The 17774-nt window shown below is 44.1% G+C and overlaps 1 protein-coding gene across 1 annotated transcript in view; it reads right to left on the reverse strand.

Annotated features, from left to right (window-relative positions):
- The window catches only part of Pax (paxillin), a 41180-nt gene that overhangs the window by 11467 nt on the left and 11939 nt on the right, over positions 1–17774 (reverse strand). The window contains exon 3 of the mRNA XM_076113092.1: positions 12048–12279. Coding sequence (XP_075969207.1) covers positions 12048–12279 — 232 coding nt within the window. The remainder of the gene's footprint in view (positions 1–12047; positions 12280–17774) is intronic.

Below are 17774 nucleotides of genomic sequence, written 5' to 3' on the forward strand. Positions count from 1 at the left end.
ATATATTTATCGTGAAAAGAGACTAATTTACAAGCTAACTGAAGATCCAAATGGCTACTAGTACAGACACAACAAGTGTAAGCTGCCAGCAACATGCAACTAAATAATTTGAGCTCGCACTAAATTATATTACTGGTCCAGGGTCTGAAACAAATTAACGGAAATATAGGTCACGAACTAGAGATATCTTCGTTAATATCTAAAAGGGAATTCTAATTGCTATTTCTATATTCACTAATTTTGTCAGATTATGTTTATTTTTAGGTATATCTTTATATTGAGTAGATTTTTCAGGTAGAATTTGATATGTTTTCTTATGAATGAAGTCCTAGATCTACCCTTGGCTAGGGTGTTGGACTCAAGGTCGCTTCGCTCTCCCTCATTCCAGGCAAAGACTTTTGCCCAGAAGTGGACAAGTTTTTTTTAAACATTAGCTGCCAGTTTATCTATAGGAATGATTGGGTATTATTCGACAGGCATCCCTAAGCTGTGAAATTGATCTTTAGAAGCATAGCATTAAATCGCTATTTGATCCTAAGCCTCTCTCATTTTGTACATGGATTACTTTTAAATTACAAATTATGAATAAATATAAAGGGTGATTGAGAACCTCCCTACTCTTAGACGTCTCGCAAAGTTAATAGTAACTGTAAAATATACTCCTTCATTTCAGGTGCGACTAAAACCATCACCAAAACCACTGTTACAAGGCGCCTTCTTAAACTTAGAGGCCGTGTGACATAAAAAATACGAATTAGGAATAACACAATGAAAGATTGTAGTGTTGACATATAGATGAGTATTTAACAGTTCCGTACAAAGATCAAAGTCACGTGGAGCCAGTAGGCAGAACACGGATGACCGTGACTGTCGTATTTAAAGGGTGAGGACAACTTTCATATTATTATGTTTCATGTATATTTATGTTTAAGAGACTGTTTATGTTTCGAAATTGTTTATGATATTTTATAAGTGTTATATTTTCTTGTGTAAAATGTGAGAAGTAAAATTAAATAACGCTTATCTTTATGTGGGTAGATATTTTGAAGAAATTTTGTAGAATTGATCTGGCATTAGGTATAACTAAAAAATGACGCGTAATCTATAAAAATTAAAATGAATCACCGAAATGTATGCGCTCGCGTAACTTTTGAACAAGTAAAACTTAATTGGATAATTATTTTTTTGTCTTTATAACCGTCGTGACAAGATTTTTCTGGGATCGATAGGATCAAAATTCCCACGGAAATAGAGTGAAGGGGATAAAATTGTTCTATAGCCGGACAAAGTCAGGCCGGTCAGCTAGTGGTAAATATTTCATTTGTAAAAACATGAAAACAGGAAAGCAAAAAAACTGTAATAAAGTAGTATTTGAAATGACATGCTCTATGAAGTGCAGCCAGAATGTGAACAAGCTCACATTTGTGGAGTGCAAATGATAAAATAATGAGAGCCGTGTTGAAATGTGTATAAATTTTTCAGATTCTTCTTATCTTAATCCAACCGAAACATGGGCGCTAACAAGATAGACTTATTATAATAATTGCTAAGTGAACTTTTTCTTTAAAATTGATTGAGTTTAGAGCTTTGATTTTCAGCTGGATTTATTTTTTTACGAAGACACACTATACAAACACAAACTAAAGATAAAGGTTAATGGCAAAAGGGTCATTATATCATAAATAAATTCCTCTGTCGATGGAAAAATCGTCAATAAATTACACAAGTATAACAATCTTTTTTACCCATTTCAGGCTATTTCTCGACTCTTTTATTTTTTTCTATCTATTACGTTTATCGTCGTCGAAGCTGATGTGATGATGATGATGAGGCTATTTCTCCAAGAACTTTAGATGATCATATCAAAATCTAAACTAATACATGACATGACATGGATGATTGCATATAAACTGACTTTACGAGAGAAATTTCCACGAAACACTGGATTTATGTCCATCAAGGGCCAGACGTGTGTTCAAGTCAAGTTGATGCCAAATGTCGTTAATGACCGTGTAATGTTAGTTTATTGGAGAACATAATGCAGCTCTAATTGGTTGTAATGTGACCGACGTGCTGGCTGTCCGAACTGATTCGAGACAAACATGTGGCGAGTTGGCTGTCGTAAATCAGAAAAGTTAGTACATCATAATAATGTAATGTTCTAAAGTAAAGACAATTTTATATTGCATGTGAATGAATAATATGATTAGTGTCCTACTGCTGGGGAAGGCTCCTCTCGTACTGAGGGAAGAGACCGTAGTTTGAATAGTTTAGAAAAAAAGGCAGTGATATTGTCAAATAATTTCTTGTCCTGATTCAACTGCCTACTGCTCCTGCTGTCTTCTTACAATATAAAGATTTAAATACAGGCTACCTCAACAACAACATTGTGATTCTAAAAAACATCTTTTGATTTTAGGTCTATTTTACTCTATGGGCTAGTTTTACGGTTAAGTGCTGGATAACGAGTCCGATAGAGAAATTGATAGCAAATTGTATGAAAACCACGGTCAAGATTCCATCATCAATCTAATCCGTATTTATACAGAAATTGTGAAACAAAGGCCAAATCTTCATGATTAGAAATAATATTTAGTACTTTATGTTCATAAAAAAAATACTAAAACCAATGTAGCATAATATCTGGAACTAAACACGTTGAAACAGTGTTGGTCTATTTCTGCGCTATGGAGGATGGAAATGGCGACCTTGCCGTCGACATTTGGCGATTACCGTTATAAACAAACTATTTATTACTCTATTCAGATTTATTTGTTATATGTTTTAAGTTTTATGGGTGCTCACGTCATTGCCCAAGTCTTATTACACGAAAGTATTTATTAGATTTAAATTATAACAAAAATGTAAGGGTCAATTTCACGGTTTATAAATAAGTGTTGGATACCCTATCTGCTAGATAAAGTGACAGTTAATATATAATACGTGGATAACGTTGTGAGCTACACATTTGTATAAAACTGTTTGTTAATATTTATTATTAAGAAAAGTGTGTAACTGTTTGTTTTCCCTAAACAGCAAATATGAAAAAAAAATATAATTGAGAAGGTAATAATGTTCTAAATAAAAACAGTAACAAAAAAAAAAGATGAAATATGAAGTAGTAGACTTTTTAAACAAATTCATGACTAAAATAGCTACTTGTAGACAAAAGGTGAACGAAATGTGGAAAGACCTTTGCCAAAAAGCCCAAACTGAAGATTCTGCCATACAACAAGCAAATGACGGCATGCATTAACAAGGAACATTGTCAAACTACATACAAAACGTATATGCCATTTTCTAAAGGCACGCGATGAAAGAACAATTTAAAAGAATATTTTTTCGACATAATACGATTATATAGTAGTTCCTACACGCGTATTTTATTAGCATGACCCTAAAAGCTATGTCAAAGTCGAATACTGACTACCATTAATTCCTATCAAGCTTTCTGATAGAGTTTCACCATTAATTATTTGCCAGTATATTTTACTGGGTTTAACGCTCGGCTGCACCTGTTTATTGTAATGCAGAAAACTGTCTTCATTACTAAACTAAACTGTACTTAAGAATGTTTCTTTTGCTCCCTAACAGTGAGACTTAGTGACAAAGACACCTGGAGATTTGATCACTACTTAAATTTTAGGAACGTTTCTACACTTAGTTGCTTGATTTTTTATTCCTTATTTCTTTGTACTCAAAATCTCCATATTTCTACCATTTCAATAATTTAAGACCAGAGGTTTCTACCACAAATGTGTTCAATTCAGTCTAGTTTTCTCTCTTATAAAATAAAAAGAACAGCTTCAGAATATATTAATTTAATGCAAGTATCAGTGTGCAATACTGGCATAACTCCAAGCTTTTTACCAGTTATCTGTATAATTCAATTTTTCGCTATAGACTTTCAATTCCGGCGATAGGATAAGTAGTGCAGTAAATCTGTCTTGTATATTCTGATCATTATAAATTGAAGAACGCTTTTTAACATCAGAAAATGTGACGTGATTAATGTATCACTGAAATATTACTCGCAAGGCCATTTTGAATTAATCTGAGTATGTTTTAAATATGATCACGAATAGCATGTATGGATGATCCTTACTTATATTATATATGCGTAACTCCGTCTGTCTGTCTTTTCTTCCCTTTTTTTTTTTTTTTTTTTTTTTTTTCGTCAGGAAAACCCGTTGGAGTCGATTAAAACGACCCACCGGCTAGGTCCCCGCTGCACTGGGACTGCGCAAACGGGGTATGTGGTCCGCCGTAGAGCCCACTAAAAACCTGACGAGTGTCCAACCGCTTCCGCTAAGACGTGCGCCGGGATAACCGCTATGAGCTAGTACCGCAAGACGCACGCCATGCGCGGCTCGCCCCCCTGTAGGAGGGGCCCTACCCTGGGTGATGCCGCCTGGGTGGATAGTGACGGCATCAAACACCATAGACGATGGACGTGACACCACCCGCCCATCACCTATCTTGGGAACCTCACCTCTCCTGTGGGCGACGGAAGTCCCATTCCGCCACCCGGAGGTTCCAGTTAAGGAGGAAGGCGGCGCAGGTGCGCCGCCCGCCTGCGCCCGACGCGGCGTCGGCGGTTTGGATCAGCGAGGGGATCGAGCTCCCTGACCCGCTCCGCTTCCTCCTTGCGCTTGATCACTTCTTCGCAGAAGTTGATCATAGCGCTCCACGCCTCGTCGCTGTCGACCATGGCCTGGCACACAGTCGAGAGCGACAGATCGGCTCCGATGGCGTCAACAAGCGCTGCACGCGGCCCCGACCACGCCGAGCACACGGCGAGTGTGTGTTCCGCCGTGTCCTCGGCGCAGCCACAGTGATGGCAAGCCATCGTCGACTCCCTGCCAATCCGACACAGGTATCTCCCAAAGCAACCGTGCCCGGAGAGGACCTGCGTCAGCCGGAAGGTCATCGACCCGTGTCGCCTGTTGACCCACCGATCCAGGACCGGTCGGATAGCGCCGATGGTCAGTACACCGGCGCTTGGCTCCTCCAACCGCTCGGACCACTGCCGGAGGATTTCGTCACGGTCTTCACGCCGTGCGAGTGCTCCCGTTGGCAGCAGTCCGGTCCCCTGGTCCCTCTCTGCTCTCGCCTGGCGGTAACGTTCCGCCAAGGCACGGGCCTCGAGGTCCCATGGGGGAGTCCCGGCGAGGACACATGCCGCCCCAAAGCTGACGGTCACGTATCCCCGTATGGCCCTGTTCGCCATCACACGCTGCGGTCTCTGAAGGACCGCAATGTTCCGGCGATTCAGGGCATCCACCCAGATGGGCGCCCCGTAAAGAGCCATCGAACGCACAACGCCGGTGTAAAGCCGGCGGCATGCACCCGAGGGCCCCCTCAGGTTCGGAAGCAATCTTCCCAGTGCCCCGGCAGCTCCAACAAGTTTGGGCGCCAGGCGACGGAAGTGCTCCCGAAAGTTCCACCTGCTGTCGAGGACGATACCTAGATACCGCATCGTTTTACCGACGCAGATAGGAACTCCGCCCACCACTAGCTGCGCTCCGCCCGGCGGCGCCTGCCGAGGTCCATGAAAACAAATGGCCTCGGATTTGTCTAGGGCAACCACGAGTCCCAGGCGCCGAATACGGCTGACAACTTCGGCGACGCCGGTCGTGGCCAAGAGGGCCGCCTCCGGGTATGTATCGCCGCGGGCCGTGACGAGGGTATCGTCCGCATAACAAGTCACGTCGACCCCCGCCACGAGTGGTTCCCGCAGCACCCAATCGTAGCCGATGTTCCACAATGTCGGACCAAGTACCGACCCCTGTGGAACACCGCACTTGACAACCCTCTGACGCCACCCGTCTCGCGTGGGATACGCTACGGACCTGTCGGAGAGATAAGATGTTAACACTCTCCGCAGGTACTCCGGCACGCGGTGGTGGCTAAGCGCAGCGAGGATGCAGCTCCAGGGAAGCGAGTTAAAGGCGTTGGCGATATCAAGAGACACCGCCACGACCACCCCTCGCCCTTTCACTGCATCCCCAATCAGGGATCTCACCCGCGAGATCGCGTCAATGGTGGACCGGCCCCGGCGAAACCCGAACTGCGAGTCACAGAGGTCCGGTCCCGGTCCCATTAAGTGCTCGGTGAGACGGGCTGCCAAAAGGCGCTCAAAGAGCTTGCCGGCCTCATCGAGCAAGACGATGGGACGAAAAGCCGACGCAGAATCTGGCGGGCGTCCCTCCTTCTTGATCAGGGTCAATCTTCCCGTCTTCCACCTACGGGGAAAATGACCCTGCGCCAGGCACGAGGAGAACAGCCATGTCACCCTGGATTCGAGCGCGTTGGGCAGAGCCAATGCCCATGCCCGTCCGGGAATTCCGTCGGGCCCCGGAGCGGTGTTACGGCCCTTTAGCCTATCCACCGCCCGGTGCAACTCGTCCAAGGTGACTTCGGGCGCGACTGCTTCCTCAAGCTCCTCACTGCTGGTACTGCTCCCCGAATCCACCGCCGCCGCAACCGCAAACGGGGGAGGATGTTCCCCCCGGTCCGGAAACAGGCCTGCTACTACCTGTTCCAGAAACTCGGGTTGGAGACTCTCCGTCACTGGGGGCTCCCAGGGGCGTAGCTTGGCACGCACCAACCTGTAGGGCCGCCCCCAGGGGTCCCGGTCTAACGTCTCCAGGAACTCCTCCCAGGCCTTTTGCTTAGCCTCCGCAATAGCCGCCGAAAGGGCCCCACGGCAGTCCCTATACGCGGCATATAATTCGGCCTCACGGGCCTCGTTGCGGCGGCGGCGCCGGCTTCGGGCGTATCGGCGTCTAGCGATCACGCAGTTCCGACGACACTGCGCGATCTCCGGCGACCACCAATACACCTGACGCCTAGGAGGGCAAGGGCGGGCCCGCGGCATGGACGCATCGCAAACTCGCGACATGGCGTCCACGAGCCACTCAGCCTCTGCCTCCACGTCCGCCGGACCCTCAGGCGCTGGACTCCACGACTGCACTAGGGCCGCCTCGACCAGCAGCTCTCGGTCGAGACGCCCCAGTACCCAACTCGGACCGGCCCCGCGCGGGGCCCGACCCGGACTGTCCGGAGCAGCTGGAGAAGGGAGAATCCGATACCGGATATACCGGTGATCAGATGCTGTCTCGACCTCCACCAGCACGCTCCAGTCCCGGACACGGCGTGCCAGAGCGGCATTAGTGAACGTGAGGTCCACTATCGAGCCACCCTGCTGGCGCACGCACGTGTTTACCGAACCCCGGTTGGTCAGAACCAACCCGAGCGATACAGCCCATTCTTCCAGCGCCCGTCCCCTGGCATTAGTTGCCGGAGATCCCCACGCCACAGACTTGGCGTTGAAATCCCCGGCCACGAGAACGGGGGAGGGGTGTGCCCATCTGACGAGCCTCGACACCTCTTGAAGGAATCGCTCAAAATCAGACGGGACACAGTTCGGAGAGCAGTAGCATGCGACCACCGTCACGGATCCCATTGACGCCGCCACGCATCCGCGACCCCTCGCCACCCTTTCGAAAGGTGGCGAGCCGTGCGACGCCAACCTCACCAGGGCCGCCGTGCCCGTCAGGTCCCCAACCCAATTATTTCGGGCTGGAACCATATAGGGCTCGGAGACCACAGCCACGTGTATCAACCACTGCGCCATACTTTGGAGCAGTAGATCCTGAGCTGCAGCGCAGTGGTTGAGGTTCGCCTGGAGGAGGCGGATCTCGGCCATTATTTAATTGCCAAGTTCCATTGCCTCCCCGGCCTGTGACGGCTGGCCATTCATAATGTCCTGTGGAGCCTTACCCCCCGTCTTTTGAGAGGCCTTTCCTAACTTACTCTTGGGCTTGGGGGCCCTACAGGAGGGACCTCCAAGACGATGCTCCGCCGGCAACTTCGCCTGCACGCAAAGTATGCAGCGCGGTGCGGCGGAGCACTGCCCCGCCTTATGCCCGGCCTGACCGCAGCGGTAGCAGATGTCGCTGCGGTCACACTCGGAATCACAAACGGCCCGGGCATGACCGGCGGCCAGGCACCGGAAGCAGCGCATTTGGCGGGGTTCAGCGACACTAATACGAGCCGAGACCCACCCCACCAGTAGCCTTCCGGCATCTGCAATCTTTTTCGCAGCCGCAATTGGACATTTTGCCCAGGCCGTACCCTCTCCGCGTGGTCCGCTGCGGACCGCGCTAACCTTCACTGCTTCCGCTGAGCAGCCTCCGGTTCGCGAAATCGCCTGAGCCACTTCCTCTGGAGTTACAGAGTCGTCCAGACCGCGAATTCGTAAATCGACGCACTTACAGGGTCTGGACACTATCGCGTCACCCCCCAGGACCTCTCTCAATTTCCCCGCGAGGGAGTCCGCCTTTCTCTCCGCATCTGGACCGGGGATCTCCATTTTCCGCGCGCCAGTCGCGGCGACGCAGATCTTGGCAATCCCGCTTATGCCGTGATCCGCCAGGACGATGTTCTGTTTCGCCCTGGCGATCACTTCAGCGTAGCTGATGCCTCTCGCGATGGCATCCTGCGACACGGTCAGAATGATTGCTGCAGCCGACGGGGGACGCAGCGCGACCGCCGCTTTCTCCTGTTTTTTTGCAGGAGGCTTGGTTACCGCGGCTACAGGCGTCTGCACCGGTGCGGCAGCCTTTGCCCCTTTCTTTGACCGCTTACGCGCCACAACATTCCATCCCTCAGAAAAGGGTGGGCCCGCCGGAAGGCCCGAAGCAGGTTGGCTTGGGGCGGGAGCAGGGGCAGGAGTCGGTACAACTCCCCCCTCTGACTTCTTCCCCTTCCTCTTACCTTTGCCCTTGGAGGCCTTGCCATCTCGCCCAGAGGAAGATGAGGGGGCCGAAGAAGGAGCCGGGGCCGGAGGGACAATTGCCCACGCGACACTAGTCTGCGGGGCGGGCTTTGGTTGCGCCACCCCTTTGTCCGCTGCTAAAGGCGGGCGGAGGCGAGGCTCCGGCGGAAGCCGGGCCTCTATGGCCCCGAAGCGGGCGTCCAAGAATAGCCGAAAATCGGCCAACCTCCGATCGAAGTCGCCCTCCGACGCCACCTCAGTCGGCCTAGAATTGGCCGACAAGGACTCCACCACCTCCTTCAGGGCCGCCACTTCCTTGGTGAGAAGGTCGACCCTGAGAGTAAGGCGATGATTCTCTGCTTTTAGAGCGACGTTCTCGACCGAGGCGGTTCGCCGGCTCAACTCGGACGCCGCCCGCCGGACTTCCTTTTCCGCCTCCTTAAGGGACTTACCAAATGAGCCCTTAAGGTTGGAGCGGTCCGCAACATGGCGGACGGCATCCATGTGCCGCAACATTAGTTGGGCGATGTCTGTCGCAGTCAGCTTTTCCAGCTCCCGGTCAGACGGCCCTGGCTCCAATTGGAGGCTACTTCCCTCATCGGCACTCAGGGCTATGTCAAGGTCGGTCATCGACCCGGTTACGGCACAGCTGAGGCCACCCTCTTCGCTAGCGGGAGGCGATCGCGCTTTTCCTTTCTTCTTTTTCCCACCCTTGCGTGGGCTCACTTTGGCCAGAGGCTCGGCCTCTTGGCGCATGGCTGATACTGGCCGCTTTCGGCCTTTGCCAGATTCGCTGGCTACCTGGCGTCCCTTCCTGAATATCGGGGCTCCGCCCGAAAAGGCAGCCTCGTCCCTTTCCGACTCGCTGTCACTAATCGAGGGACGCCTGAAGAACGAAGGCCGCTCAGCCTCGGATAGCTCAGCGAGCTGGTCCGCCTGCCCCGAACTAGAGGCCCCCAACACCACAGGCGTCCGGGACCTGGAACGTCTTCCGCTAAGCGTCCGGGACCTAGAACCCCTTTCGTTAGGCGTCTGGGGCCTGGAACCCCCTCCGCCTCCTTCCACCGTCTGGGTATTTTCAGGCGTCTTAGGACGCCTGAATATTCCCTCATCTAAAACAAGGACTACGTCCTCAACTTCTCCACAAACTTTTTTATTAAAATTGGCAATATCCATACTGATCCCACGAGTATGGGGGAAATATACCGTCCACCCAGGCAGAGCCCCCTGTACCTGGGTAACCCTATCTACACCGTGAGGTCGGGCAGGTTTCACGGGCATTCTAACCTAAAGTTTTTTATTGAGGTTTTCTCCTCTTGACCCAGCCAGTTAAGGCAAGGCCCTCGGTCCCAGCAGTGGCCGCGAGACGTGACCACGACACCACCGCCGGGATAACGAGTTTGAGGACGGTGACTGAAGTCTGCCCACCCCGAAACGATACCGAATCCGGGTGAGCCCGTCCTCCCCCCACTGGCCTGGAAGCCCCGGCGAGCAATACCCGCGAGGAAATTACCCGCCGTTGCTTCCCGCCACACCAGCCAGAACCACTCCCCATACCACCGACCCGAAGGTTTGTGGGATGAGGAACGGAGCTGCCAAAGGGTAATTTTTTATAGAGGTTTTCTTCCTCGCGACCACCATCTCAAAAGAGACGGCAGCCCCCGAACCCGACTTACGTCAGGCCTTACGGGTTGAGTCCCTCCTAGCTTCACCGTGGCTGGATTGCCACGGCTACTGAGCCCCCTCACCACGACAAGGTGGAAACTCCCCGAGGGGGGTCTTTTCTTCCCTACAAAACCATTGAAACGTTTTGGATGGATTTTTGTGCGAAGATGGTTTGAGACCCGAGAAAGGATATAGGATTATAATCCCGGAAATCTGATGGGAACAGGGACAGACGGAGTCGCGGTTAAAAAGTAGCTATAAATATGACCAAGAACATTATGTATGGTGGCTATTTTATAAATCATATTTATCTCGTCTTGACTACTAATAAATTGATCCCGATAACTGTAAAAGCATCTCGTTTATTTTATTTATTTCGATGGCGTTTTAAAATTCAAGATGTTATTAAAAAGATTTCATTAATTACCATTCAAAAACATAAAGTACATGTTAAAGGCAAACGGCAGGTTTGTATGAAGAATTCGTACAGCTTATAAAATGTCATGTTTAGGTTTAGTTTTTGTTTTAATTGGTAGCTAATATGATAGACAAGCTTATTTTAAAATTCTTATATTTTTTAAAGTTGGGAGGTAAAAGTTATGTCCATTTTAAGAAGCCCCGATAGTTCGCTAAATTGCTCAGATGCAGTCGAAACCACAATCCAAAACAACAGCAAATTAGCGGATGCGTAGACGTCAGACTAACAGTGACGTCTCATGAGATTTTCTTTTTCTTTAGTTGTCAACAAATATAAGCCATAGACCAAAAAATATTATGTAATTTATCAAATCTTTCTACCTTAATTATTAATTAATCCGGACTTCTAAAAATAATACTCCCATATAAAAATAATTGACTTAGTCCCCTTAATAAGTGGTACAAATTCTGTAACGAAACAACACCAACTTTAAGCTGTACGAAATCTGCCGATCTCCTATTACCGAAATCTGAAGGAGAATTCAATATGAGTGTTTTAATTTTGAAGGAGAAACTTATAAAAACAATTTAAGTAGTAGCAATTTTTATGGACAGTCTTATACGACTTATACTATCTGCGACATTGGTAGACCAGCGGTTAAACGTATGCTTTTTAGTCACTCCATAAATCATATTTCAACAGTAACATTCATAGCATCTTAGTTTTTCGTACTTTTTTTAAAAGAAAACTGACAACTGTGACATTTTTCAGTTATGCTCTATTTTCTAGCATGTCAGAGGTAATTATGTCGAAACGAATAGTGTACATTTCTCATCAGGTCATTACACTAAAAGCGAGTGAAGCTTCCTTAAGCAGAGATTTTTGACGTTTTACATAATTCTACATAATAATGGTTTGTACGTACAAACAGACATTTCCTTCCTGATGATATTTTGCATTTTTTTGTTAAAGAAGAAAAAAATATGTCGCATTCTTAGAAATTGCCTATAAATTGATACATGCATAAATTTACTTATCATAATGTGAGATGTTACATTTTCATTTTACGATGGATGATAAGAAAATAAAAGATTAATTAAACATCGTCGGTCGATCCTTGTTATGGTAACTTAGTTTGGAGTATAGTAGGATTAGCAGTACGAGTAGAAAATTGCAACTCACCAGTCCTCTCATTATAGCTAGACTTCTCCACATAATTCCCATATCTCGCGTTGCTCAGGTCATCAAGAAGCGTGTCCAGCTCGGTCAGGTTGCCCCTGCCACCGGTCCTGCCGTACCCCGGCTGTGGGGCGTTGTAGTTCGGCGTGTGGCCCCCGTAGCTCACCTGTGAGTTGCTGTATTTGACTGGGTGCACCACTTTCTCGTGAATCGATGTCGTGTTCTGATAGGTTGGCTGTTGGACAAAGAAAATAGCTATAATAGGGATATTTTCTGATAGTAAAAGGACGGGCCCCACGTAATTCGGTTAACTTTGAATATGACATGAACCGTTATCGATAGGAAAATCAAAAGTGGATAACATCACAGCAATGTCATACAAATCCTGATTAAAAACATGGTAGAACTTTCGGGTGGACCGGAGCAACGGGCGGAGAGCTAATAGACTAACAACAAAAGAGTATTTTACCATGAAAATAAACACATAATCGTCACACAAATCGCCTGTTATAATTATTACTCAGTAAAGATAATTACTACAAGCATAAAACTGAAATTGGCAAGAGTGTGCGATGCACCCAAATTGAATAAATACCGAGCAAACATGACTTCACGTCGGGACATCGTAAAATAAATGTTAAAACTACTTAGAGAGATGATTTATGTTGTTTGGGAGAAAGCAGCTGGACTTCTAATGAAAATTCAACCTTCAGTAGAAGAAGGAAGTAAGATGCAAGTGATAGGACGGCACTTAAGCTGTTTTGCTGCTAAAAGAGCAACGAATTGTGAGTGATGAAAACTGCTGCATCTTTAGTGGAAGAATAGCGTAAGTTCGTATCAATATAAGAGTACTTAAGCTGTTCTTGTACTGGAAGTGTAAGATATTTTGTTTTCTGTTTATCTTTTGGGGATTATGATAAATGTAGCTGATGCAATGTCAAGTTTGGGTGTAAGGTGACAGTTTTGTATTTTTGCCGCTCGTTTGTTTAGTTATTTATTACGTCGTTATGTTGTTGAATATGAAGATTTAAATTGGAAGCTATTATATTTCTTATAAAAAATCTATCCTTAGTTAAGGCCTTTCTTTATTCTTCTTGCAATTGAAATGATGCACAGATACAGCAAGACTATAAGTAATAAAACCTTCACCATATAGCCTATTGGATTTAAATATTGGAAAATATGGAAACTAATCAGAGTTAAATCTCAAATAAAAGTATCTTTAGAGCTCCCCAATCTCTAAAAGATAGACCTTAGTAACCATTTACAAAATATAAAATAAACTTATGTGTCAATGAAAAAATACCTACCTACATGTAAAACTTATAAAGTGAGCCCTGTTAAAGATAATGCAAAAATATTTTTTTAAAAGCTATGCCTGTTCAGTATGTCATTGCCTATTTTCTTATAGTTACCGCCAGTAGTGACATCTACAACAGTTGCAACGCATATTGGAACTTTTCCAGGCGGATGAGAGCATTATATTTCAAATTCGGAAAACTAGATGGCGCTAAATGGGAAAACAATATAATTAACAAACATTGTCCACAAGTATCGTAAAGCAATATTTAATTGAAGTAGCATCATAAATCATATCAGGACTCTAACGAAATTGTTTATAAATTTCATACAAAATGCGGCAAAGACTTAAGAAACTTTTTAAGGTTTCGGGCCATAAAGTAGTGCAGAGTTGAATAGCTAACTTTGTAACAATAAATAATTCTTATAAGCATTAATACATTAATATGCGTGACTGTTTACAAATTTTTTAACTGCAAGGTCAAACGTATCTTTATTGTAATAGCAACAATAATAGGATATTCATACTAACATTATTTTACACTACAGGCCGCCCGCGACTTCGTCCGCGTGAAAAACCTTCCCGTATAAATCCCGATCACTCGGGAACTCCGGGATAATAGCATATGTGTTATTCTGGGTTTACACGCCAAAGTTCATCGCAATCGGTTAAGTAGTATTTGCGTGAAAGAGTTACTAACATCCGTACATAGGCACAAATTTCGCATTAATAATATTAGGATTAATTAGGAGGATAAGATACATAGGTACGCAAAATCGCGCCTCGTTCCCATTTATATGCAATACGAAAAGGAAACTAGTAGGAAAACTCAATACTCGTATACAGATAGGCCTTTAGAGACAGTAACATGACTAATTAAATAAATACTTATACATTAATTAATGATTATAATTATCCTCGACAAATGAGGGAAAACAATTATACTAGAAACCAATATAGAATAATAATTACAATACAAGTAAATACTTGACGAGTATACAAGTCAAAACTTTATTTAAGTCCGTCTGGTACCCAACCCACACTTGGTTAACTTGGTTCCTTCGCTGGGAGGAGGAGTGTTTCAGCGAATCGGACCGCGGACGTTATCGCTGGAACCCTCGGAGGAGACCCTTGCCCAGCCGTGGGGCAGTTATGAGTTAAGATAAATGTATGTCTGGTATTGTACAAACGCTAAAAAAACTGCACTTATTTGGATGTTGCTCCGTGACTTCAAAACTAACGCATATGTCTTATCGATACGCTTTCAAGACAAACTTTTAAGCAAGTGGGTCATCTATATTCTGACAACTTACTAGAGGACCTTAGGCACGTACGATTTATCTTATTATCTATACTAATACTAATATTATAAAGCTGAAGAGTTTGTTTGTTTGTTTGAACGCGCTAATCTCGGGAACTACTGGTCCGATTTGAAAAATTCTTTCAGAGTTAGATAGCCCATTTATCGAGGAAGGCTATAGGCTATATATCATCGCGCTACGACCAAAAGGAGCAGAGTACCAGTGGAAAATTATACAAAAACGGGGAAAATTATGATTCTCTTATGTGACGCAAGCGAAGTTGCGCGGGTCAGCTAGTAATAAAATATTCTGAGTACTTCAAAATAAAGTATCTGTATCAAACAGACCACCGTCAGTTGCATAAGTCTGCAGATTATTCATTTTATAAATTCTGAATTTTATATATTTCCGCTAGCTGCGAATCTTAGGCTTGTTACCATATTCTTGCTACGTACATATTTGGTTCGGCGATATTTATCGAACAACAAAACCGACTCGACTAGGCCGAGTAATGCTGAACCGAATATGTGTGTAGTAAGCCTTACATACAAAGTTTACTACTAAGTTGTTGAACTATAGTTCAGAATATTATGTATAAACTAGCTGACCCGGCAAACGTTGTTTTGCCATATAAAAAAAAAATTGTGCCACTTAGGTGTATGAAAACTAGATGTTGGCCGATTCTCAGACCTAGTCAATATTATGCTCACAAAATTTCATTAGAATCGATCAAGCCGTTTCGGAGGAGTTTGCATCGAAAACTGTGACTCGAGAATTTTATATATTAGATTTTGTATACGGCGATTCTTAGGTCTGTTACACACATAGTCAGTTCGGTACGTGTTGTTCGGCGATATTTATCGAACAACATATGTGTATCAAGCCTTACATACAAAGTTTTCTACTAAGTTGTTGTTAGTTCAGAATATTATGTATTTATCAGTGAATGAATATAATCAACATAAACAAGGCATTCCTTGTGTTAGCAGTTGTTCTTGAGAGTGCAGTAGGCCACTGTTTGTAGGTCATAGTGACTTATCTTGTATGTAAATGATGCTGTATTGTATAGTGGTTTTCTTAGTTATCTTGTTTAAATACATGTTGAATCATAAAGAATCCATTTATAAAGAAATATATTATGTAAACAACTAGTTCCTACTTATATTATAAATGTGAAATTTTGTGACACTCAATGTATGAATCTACGTTTGTTACTCTTTCACGCAAGAACTACAGAACGGATTTTCATGAATTAGGGCACGCGGACGAAGTCGCGGGCAGAAGCTAGTTAGTTGTACGTATAACAATGATTCTAAAAACATATCTAAGTTTAAGCTATAATCTCTTTTAGGAGTTTTTACGCGTAGGTTATAAGTCGGTTTAACTTTATTTTCTAAATGGGTTTAAAGAAAAACATTTAAATGATTGTATACTTTAAAAAAACAATCCATATTTAAAAAAAATATTTATCAGAAAGGGGAAAATAAATAAATATATCATATTTTAATACAGATTATGTTATCAGTTTAACTGTAATCGTCTAGTATTTATTTTCCGCGAAAATAATGTTATGCAGGATAAACCAGTGGGTAAATTTATTTTATTGAAATAAATAGCATTTTACATTTATAATCACAAATAGATATATACGTACTTCTATTAAAATGCACAATAACATTAATTATTTCTTACATCCTTATTCATAAACAGACTACAAACCTGTTAACTATTTACGATATTGCTAAAATATTGTGACTCACATTTAAGAAACGAGTGAAAGGAACTTTACAAATCTTTAAAACCATTATTTTTGTTATAAAATATGTATATTTTTCTACAAAGGATGTGCAAGGTTAAGAATAGGTGAAGAAAAGCTTCATTAATTTTGCTAGATCGCGGTAGACCTATAAAGCGATGGCAGGAGATATTAGTAAGGATAAAAAAAAAATGTACAAAACGGGAACGAAATAACGAACAGAATGGAGTCATGGAAAGAGACCTAGGAAGACGAAGGCTATCAGTATTACTTCATTTTGTCAGTCTTCTTCTTATCGTATGGTTAGTGGTCAACCTAGTATCCAAGTTGTTCAAGCCGCCCAAAGGCTTTTGGCGTGGCTTAACGACTGTCTTACTTGACAACAACCGGGACCGACTTTTTACGTGCCCTCTGAAGCACGTAGACGCCCAGTTCAAATACCACTATGCGGTCACCATCTATGGAATGACCGCGCCAAGGGTTGCTTAACCCACAGATCGTTCACCGACCGGTGAGCGCAACTGGCTATGGACGCCTCATTTTTGTCAGTCATTTCGCTACTTATCATATTGCCAAAAATATTTTTACATAGTGAAAACGCAGCTTATGGCACCAATATGAAGTGAAAACTCAACCAATAGGATGAATTGTGCTGTTATTAGTATATCTCCTAGTTACTACCTACATTTTTTTTAAACAGCACGTTGGTTAGGAAATAACAGTTTATAAGAACGATTATTAACGGATGTTATTACCAACCTCTGAGGATAAGCCATTAGCTCGTAAAGCCGTAAACATAGATGAGTAATTCTATGAATCGGCTAGTCATTGTAATAGGATACAATAACATCATGATATCGTAAGTTAATACGTTATAACTGGTTGTAAGGGCCATTGAGAATGAATAAGAAGTACATAGTGTTATGTATTTAAGACCTGTTTTCTTTTCTTTTTGCGAAAGTTTGATGACAGTAGTTCAAGAGTAAGTAGCATGATGATCCAAGATAATATCGTAAGAAAGTTTAGTATTGTTATTATAATACTAGCTGACCCGCGCAACTTCGCTTGCGTCACTGAAGAGAATGGGTCAAAATGTTCTCCGTTTTCGTAACATTTTTCGTTGCTACTCCGCTCCTAATGACCGTAGCGTGATGTTATATAGCCTATAGCCTTCCTCGATAAATAGGCTATCTAACACTGAAAGAATTTTTCAAATCGGACCAGTAGTTCCTGAGATTAGCGCGTTCAAACAAACAAACAAACAAACTCTTCAGCTTTATAATATTAGTATAGAAGTATAGATTTAAGCTGATGCTAATAGTATGCCTTTTATTTTAAGTACCTGGTAAAAACTCGGCATGACTAAACATGTA

The sequence above is a fragment of the Anticarsia gemmatalis genome, chromosome 4, assembly GCF_050436995.1.
Source record: "Anticarsia gemmatalis isolate Benzon Research Colony breed Stoneville strain chromosome 4, ilAntGemm2 primary, whole genome shotgun sequence".
NCBI classification, from domain to species: Eukaryota; Metazoa; Arthropoda; class Insecta; order Lepidoptera; family Erebidae; genus Anticarsia; species Anticarsia gemmatalis.